The sequence below is a fragment of the Oreochromis niloticus genome, linkage group LG23 (genome assembly GCF_001858045.2).
Source record: "Oreochromis niloticus isolate F11D_XX linkage group LG23, O_niloticus_UMD_NMBU, whole genome shotgun sequence".
Lineage (NCBI taxonomy): Eukaryota > Metazoa > Chordata > Actinopteri > Cichliformes > Cichlidae > Oreochromis > Oreochromis niloticus.
The window spans coordinates 27129710-27137440 of record NC_031986.2 but is presented as its reverse complement, the minus strand read 5'-3'; the positions used below and the strand labels follow the sequence as shown (position 1 = coordinate 27137440).

General features: G+C 40.3%; 1 protein-coding gene across 1 annotated transcript; it reads right to left on the bottom strand.

Moving 5' to 3' along the window:
• Window positions 1-118: 118 nt before the first annotated feature.
• iqcb1 (IQ motif containing B1) lies at window positions 119-6536 on the bottom strand. The gene is made up of 15 exons (XM_005462877.4): window positions 6297-6536; window positions 5253-5385; window positions 4991-5159; window positions 4789-4906; window positions 4623-4698; window positions 4434-4533; window positions 4068-4240; window positions 3024-3133; window positions 2334-2452; window positions 2040-2106; window positions 1822-1897; window positions 1067-1218; window positions 848-985; window positions 596-752; window positions 119-483 (listed from the first exon to the last, which is right to left on the bottom strand). Exons 2-15 carry the CDS (start codon window positions 5374-5376, stop codon window positions 209-211), a joined length of 1854 nt encoding a protein of 617 aa, XP_005462934.1. The 5' UTR covers window positions 5377-5385; window positions 6297-6536; the 3' UTR covers window positions 119-208.
• Between the last annotated feature and the right edge of the window lie 1195 nt (window positions 6537-7731).

Here is a 7731-nt window from a genome sequence, read left to right as displayed (position 1 = left end):
ATTTGGATATTACTGACTACTAATTAGCAGGTATCAGGTCTGTGTGATGCTCCTATACAGTGTAGGCTGAGCTAATAGCTTAGCACTCGCTCATCCAAACACAGACACTTACAATGGGTAATGTCCAGCCTTTATTTACAGTCTATGTTTATAAGAACATTTCCTCGTCAGCAGATGTGCGAGTCCATATTTCACCTGAGAGATCACGTTACAGTTTGACTTCGTCCACCTGAGTCTGTTTCTTGTCCGCCACTGTCCCTCCTATGTACAGTCCTCCCAGCTCTTCCTCCAGCTCAGGCACGTGGGTGGAGCCCAATGGATTCACATGACCTGCGTCCGTGTCTCCCAGCATCCTCCACCAGGGTAGCCGGCTCGCCTGGAGGATGGCGTTGTGGGCGTCACGGGCACGAGCAGCGACGGGACCCGACGGGCTCAGGAAGGTGTCAGCGTCTGTCTCCGTGACAACAGAGAGGGGCGGAGCATCTGTAGAGCCAACATGTTTACTGATTACTAATTGATCAACTGTTATTAACTGATCCGACTGATCTCAGTTTAATTCCAGATGTGTGAAGCTGTGTGTGAGTGTGTGAGAGACCTCGGAGCAGCTCCAGCTGTGTGTGCACGTGAGCCAGCAGCGCCTCTACCCGCTGCTCCTCCATCCTCTGCTGAGCTCCTGTCTGCAGCACTGACAGCAGCAGCAGCTGCACCTCCTCATGGAGGCAGGAACACTCCTCAGGAGACACACGGAACGACTGAGGGCGCACGCACAGACACACACACACAGAAAAATTAGTAGCGTGCAAAACATTGTGGGTAACAGTTGAGGACTTTTTGAAATCAATCTTACCTGATGTGTAGCGATGTACTCATCCACCTGCCGGTTTAGCTCCGCCCTCCGGCTGTCTGTCAAACCTTTCTGACCAATCCAGAAAGGAGGGAGAGGCGGGACTTTTGCTGCTCGTCGCTTCTGTAGAAAACGACGCACCTGAAAGAAACAGAAGAGAAGACGGAGTAAACAGTAACCAGCTGCAGAGATGTACAACTTAACAGATGTGTGTGTGTGTACCCCTCTCTGCAGCGTCCTGACAGCTCGCTCTCGTCTGAGCATGTGCCGCTGCGTGCTGCTGTAGTGTCGTCTCTCTCTGAAGCCTCGCCAGAAGCTCTGGATCACCACAGCGGCTCGATTCTCGCACTCCTGCAGGTATGTCTGCACCTGGTCTGAACAAACAAACACAGAGTCAGGTGTTTGAAACCAACCACGATCCCACCAGTTTAAAGCAGAACCCTAAATCAAACTTCTGTTCAGCATTCCCATTTTTCATTATTTTGAAACAAATCTTTCACATGAGAACACAAGAATGTCCCCAGACTCTCTTTCATTATGATTTCCATCCATCCCTCCATCCATCCCTCCATTCGCTTCCACTTATCCTTTTCAGGGTTGCGGGGGGGGGGCGGGACCTGTCCAGAAGTACGCTCTGGACAGGTCCCCAGTCTGTCGCAGGGCACTGATGATTCATTTCATTTAGATGAATCATCGTAGCGGTTTAGTTGAAAAACAAACACAAAACATCATGACAGAAATATTGGGCTGTGCAGGAAAGTTGGAGATTATAAACCCTGTGAGGTGCAGCCGTCTCCTTCATAAGATTTTAAAATCTGCTCTCAGGAGTTCTTTCTTTCTAAAACGCAGACTTCATGAGTTTAACAGAAACTAAAGACAAACCCAGAGAGATGGCGCTCTGAGTCTGAACAGGAGGGAGTTTAAGGTTTAGTGATTTCTACACTGCCTTGTGGTTTCAGGTGCTTTTTGTCTCTCACCTGCTGGGAGCAGCTGCAGCAGCTGTCTCTGTTTCTGGTGGAACCTCCTCCTCGCCTGCTGACGTCTCACACACACCTGAAAACAGCACGGCGAACAAGCTTTAGTAAATAAAACACACACAGCCTTCAAATCAAAAATGTAACTCTGGGAATAGCTAGGGTGGATTTAGAAGAATAGAAGAATGAACAGTTTTGTCATATGAATCAGAAAGGTTCACCTGATACTTGAGCTCCTCCTCCCACAGCTGCGCCTCCTTCTGCTGCTGCTGCTCCTTTCTCCGAGCCCTGACACACAAACACACACAGCATGATTGCATGATTCACAGTTCAAAATAATCCCTATTTATTATATATTCATCTTATACTGGGCCCCATCAGTTCTGTCGGATAAATGAAATTCTAGATTGGTTTCCCATGAAGTCTTACAGTTTGAAACCTCCAGTTCGATAACTGGTTTAAGGTAGGCGGGGCTTCTGTGCTCTCATGTTGGCCAAACAACAGGAAGTAGTCACCTGTACTTCCTCTGCAGGACGCTGACGGCTCTGTTGAGACTCTTCACTCTGCGTCTGGTCTTATACGACCTCCAGGCTGCTTGGATCACGCATGCCGCCCGCACATGCTCACTGCTCCCCTGCACATAGACAGCAGGGGTCAGAGGTCAAGCCAAGTATTCTCTCTCATGCTTTTTTAAATTTATTTATATGGCAGGAAATAATCTGTCCTACATCCAGGAGACAAATAAAAGAATAAGTAAATAAAATAATTATTTCAATAAAATAGGTAAACAGTGTAATCCATATTCAGCTTCACAGTGTCAAATGTTTTAAAATAATGAGAGAAAAAAATTTAAAGCTACCAAAGTATATTTTGTTAATGAAATTAAAAATAATTATTTTAATATCTCAAATAAGACACTTAAATATAAAAATATTGTTTTAATTAAATAACTAATAATAAAATTAATATATTTTATTTAATTGAAAACTTGTTTAAATTTGTATTTGAATAACAACTAAATACTACATTTTTGCATTAAAAGTTTTTGTTAACATTAAAAACATTTAAAATGAAAAAAATACTAAAAATATATATTTTTTAATATCCGTTTTATTTTTGACAATGTTTTTACATATAATGTTAGAAAAAAACAACGTCAGAACAAAAATATTTTTATGACTTTAATAATTAACAAAGGGACCAACCTGTGACTGACTAACGACATTCTTCTCTGATTGGATAAGAGCGATCAGCTGATCAATGCCCCGGTCAAAGCCCCGCCCCCTCCAGTCTTTGTGCAGCAGGCTGTCCAGACCTGCAGACGCACAAACACACAGTGACCTCTGACCTTCCGGCTGCTGTGACACACTTACACATGTGCTATGTCCCAATTCAGCTGCATCCTTCGGAGGCTGCATTTGAAGGCCGATTACATCACAGCCAGGTGACGAATGCTGTCCCAATTCAAAGGCTGCTCCAAATGCGGCCAACAAATGCATCCTTCATTTGCCCAAATTTGAAGGATGGGTCGGGTGTATCCTTCGTGGCCCAGAATTCATAGCGCAGTCCAGCCAATTCCAGTTTCCAACAACGGTGGCAGCTACTTAGTTGTAATATTACTCTTATTAGTCTTTTCAATATTTTATTAATTAAATTATTATTTATAATATTTTATAATAATATAGAAATACAAGACAAAAGAGTTTGAAACATTAATCTTTCTGGGTCACAAAATAAACTTTTAACATTTTTTCAGGCGCGAATGTAGCTGTGTAAAGTTCAAATATCTGCTTGGTTTATCAAGATATCATATATTTGCAAAAGTGCTCTGTTACCCACCAGCTCCCAGGACTCCCAGCACATCGTTTTCCGACTCCGCACAGTCTTTCGCTACTCAGGTTAAACATGATATATAAGTCATATGTTATTGTTTGGCTTTTTTCAGTGTTTTATTTGTTCCTCAGTAAATCGGTTTGGCTGAGATTAAAGTTATAGTTTTCACACAGCTGAATAAACGTTAAACAGAAAACTGATTAAATAGAAGTGTGAGATGGTAGAGCATTTACTCCAATGTCCTGTTATATTTTAGATAGCAAGGAGCAGACGGCTGAGTTTATTAAACTCCGCTGAGACAGCGGTGACGCAACAGCCTTGCACTTCCAGCCTTCGCGGTCTACGTGGACTGGGTCCTCCGATGCATTCAGGATGCAGCCCCTGAATTGTGACACAGCCCTCGAGAGACTACTGACCTCTGAAGCTGAGGAGGAGGGGCCGGAGGCAGCGGCCCAGCTGACTGGCCATAAGGAGGATCAATCTGACGGAGGCCCCTCCCACCGTAGAGTCAGAACTGAGAGCTAATTGGCCAATGGCCTCGTTGAGCAGCAGAAGTATGGAATCGTCGCTCAACCCAGACAGGAAGTCGCTGCAGGGAGAAGAACAAGCTCAGTAGTGACAACATTTTAATCTAAAGTTTTCAGATGCTTCTTTCTTAAATGGTAAATGGTAAATGGCAAATACAGGCCATTTACCATCTTACAGGTCAGTGATGTGACAGACAGGGTCTGAGTCTGAATAAACTTTATTGGCACAGTCACAGACAGGAGGTGGTGTGTTACCTGTTGGCCGTGCAGGTTTGAATCCACATCTGGACACAGAGCAGAGACACGTTGACATCATCACACACCTGGATCTGCTCATAGTGGATGGAGCTGAGGACTACACACACACACAAACACAGTAAGGTTAAACACAGTTCCCATGGGTCTTTTTAGTACTGAAAGCTGCAGGTTTAATAGTCAGCTGACCTTTCTCTGTGAGGTGAGTGTGAGCGGCAAGCAGCCAGCCGACAGAGTCCATCACCTTCCTGAAGAGAGACACATTCTGACATACATACACACACACACAGACAGATTTACATCCTCCATCTGACTGCAGCTCAGTTCAAACATCCACCAAATCACAGGTTCTCACCTCCGCTCGGTTCACCAGCTGAGCAGCCAATGACAGCAGAGCATCCACGACTGATGGCAGGAAGAGCCGATGAAAGGTCTCAGAGTGTGGGCCAGGCTCCACCCCCACACAGCAGGAGCTGCAGACAGACAGACAGGTGTGGGATCTCCATCGTCCTTCAAATAAATCCTCAGTTTAAAGTGAAGCTGTAATCTCAGGTTACCTGGTGAGGTGGGCAAGTGTAGCAGCGGCGCTCAGGTCGCCCCACAGGCTGCTGGGATGCAGAGACAGAACATGGATGCAGTGGATCAGCACGCCGCTCAGATACAGCTGAGACTTCAGCCGAGCCAGCTCGCCACTGTTCACGTGGACAGCTGCCGAGTTCAGAGCATCTAACACGGGAAATGTCAGAGAAAAAGAGTTGTACATGCTCTTATTCTGAAAATATATTTGACAGAGGAACTGACAGGAAGTGAGCCTCTCACTGTTTAAGCCATCGTTCAGCAGTCTGAGTTTTTCCACCGGGGTCAGGTGTTCATTCTCCAGCTGCCTCTTCAGCTCCGACACTAGCTCATTCTCCTCTTCCTCAGGCTTCTTTTTCACCTCCATCACCTCCAACTGTAAACACAAAACAATAATTTCCAAAATATCTGATACAAAACATAAATACCATAATTTTGTTTTTAAAAGAATGATAAATAATAAAAACATAAAAATAGCAATTTGATAGCATTTCAATTATATTTTAAAAAATACAGTAATTTTATTTAAAACATTATATTTGTATTCAACTTTTCAAAAAATTAAATGTTAAATAAAGCTAAAAAAAAGGGTTCATTACCTTTTATTGCAGATAAAAATGGTAAAAGTGTTTTACAACTATTTTAGTTAAATTAGTGTAATAATAACCTTTTAAAAGATTACAATTATTTCAGTTCATTTAAATTTGTTAGTATTTTTATTAACTTATATTTCATTTATATATACATTAAATTTGTCACTTTGGGGGGGGGCTGTTAAAATACAAGAAATAAAACAGCAGCTAAATTGATTAAAGTGATCAAAATAGAATTAAAACTTCTAATTACAAGAATTAACATACCTAAACCTTAGACACCAAAAATACTAGTTCAACTATTCCTAATGTGTTTAAATATTTCCAAACCGTTAAACTTTTTAAACGTTCCACAAATTACAAAATAATATTAAAAATGTTGACAGAAGCACTTTTAAGAGTTAAAAAAGTCCCAAAGTGTGAAAAAAATCAATTTAGGAGTTAATATGAAGGATATAACTATTATAGTCTTAGAACGTCTCGAAATGACCCTCTTCGGTCTCCGTAGAGATAAAATTCATAATGCAGGAAATCAGTGCATTGTAAAAAAGTGCTCTTATTTCCATCTGAAATTCTGTGTGATGGGGCAACACGCTCTCAGGTAAAGTGCCTTTAAACTACAGGTACACACAGTAAAGCCCCGCTAAAGCTAATACACAACAGAAGTGTTTCCGGTGTGTCTGCAGAGCCTCACCTGACTCGTGTTTGTCGTCTCAGCTAACAGCTTGATAACACTGAGTGACTCAAGCGGTTACATTAGCCGTTTACATAACACTTAGGGTCACTCGCTGAGTTACAAACCTTCACTTAAAAACTCAAGAAACGGCGACCATTATCTAACGAGCTAGTTCTGTTAGCACAGAGTAAGCAAACGACTCCTCTGTTTCTACGGTAACATGACGTCATGACGCAGCGACGGCACACACCCCTCTGCAGTAAAGCTTCATTCAGGAAAAAAACTTCAATGCAAATCTTTATTTAAATGTGTAAAGATGGTAAAATAACAAAAATATAAATAAAAAATTAAAGTGAAAATAAAAATTGTTTCATGTCTTAAAAATGATTTTAAATATTGCAAGTGGCATTTGGTAAAATTAGTCAAATATTTTAACACTATTTATGTGTTGTAAAAATCAAGTAATCATCAAAAACGTCTGCTATACTTTCAAGGTATATAATTATTCGTATTTTAATATATGTGAAAAATTTAAAAAAAATTATATTATAATATAATAATATAAGATATATAATTAGAATATTGTGGAAAAAATAAAGCACAGTTAAAAATGCAAAAACTTCCATATTAAAAGATATCAACAAATTGAAAGAAAAAAATTCAGAAGAACTGTATAAGAATTAATAAGTCTAATAATAAGGTTTAAAAAGTAAAAAAAAACTTTATTTTTAGAAAGTCTATTGTTATTTAATTCATTATAAGTTATTTATATTTAATGCTGTTTAAAAAAATCTATTAAAATTAATAAATGAGTAGAAAGATATTAGAAGTGCATGAAATATATTCTAAAAATATCACAAAGATGGTCAGATATTAAAATAAGAAAGTACTTGTGCAGCTTAATGAATAAAATAAGAATTTATTTTCCGAGTAAAAGGAGATTAAAAATGTGAAACTAAACTGATTTAAAGGTGAAACCCTGTTGCTGTGATTACTCATTTATCCTGTTTGGTTTTAATCCCGCAGTTTGAGGTCAGCCTGCTGTTTGCTTCTCTCTCCTGCAGGTGGCGCTGCAGCTTTATTCATTCAGCTGTGTTGGTTCCTCTGCTGCTCAGCTTCAGTTCAAACACACTATTGTACATTTCTTCGCACTTTATTTTCTCTTCATTTCTGAGGAGGTTTGCTATCTTTTACCTTCACTTTTGCAGCTGTGCGTGACCTCTGCAACTTTATTTTTGCGTTTTCTGAGTAATGTGAGATACATTTTTAACTTTCTGCTTTGTTGGAGAACATCTCACATGTGTGTTATTATCATTATTATAATTGCTTGAACGATCTATTATTTGCACATTAATAAAGGGATTTCATTGCTAACAGCATTCAGTACAACAAGGATATAATCTAAAGAATGAATACAGCAGAGCAGTGCAGTGTTTAGCATTGTTGGCCCACA

Bases quoted from the DNA above. Each gene is read 5' to 3' on its own strand.
- iqcb1 (XM_005462877.4), bottom strand. From the start codon at position 5,376: ATGGAGGTGAAAAAGAAGCCTGAGGAAGAGGAGAATGAGCTAGTGTCG. The intron at 4,534-4,622 runs GTCAGCTGACTA...GTGTGTGTGTAG, and splicing joins CACTCACCTCACAGAGAAAG to TCCTCAGCTCCATCCACTAT. The intron at 4,241-4,433 runs GTAACACACCAC...TTCTCCCTGCAG, and splicing joins CAAACCTGCACGGCCAACAG to CGACTTCCTGTCTGGGTTGA.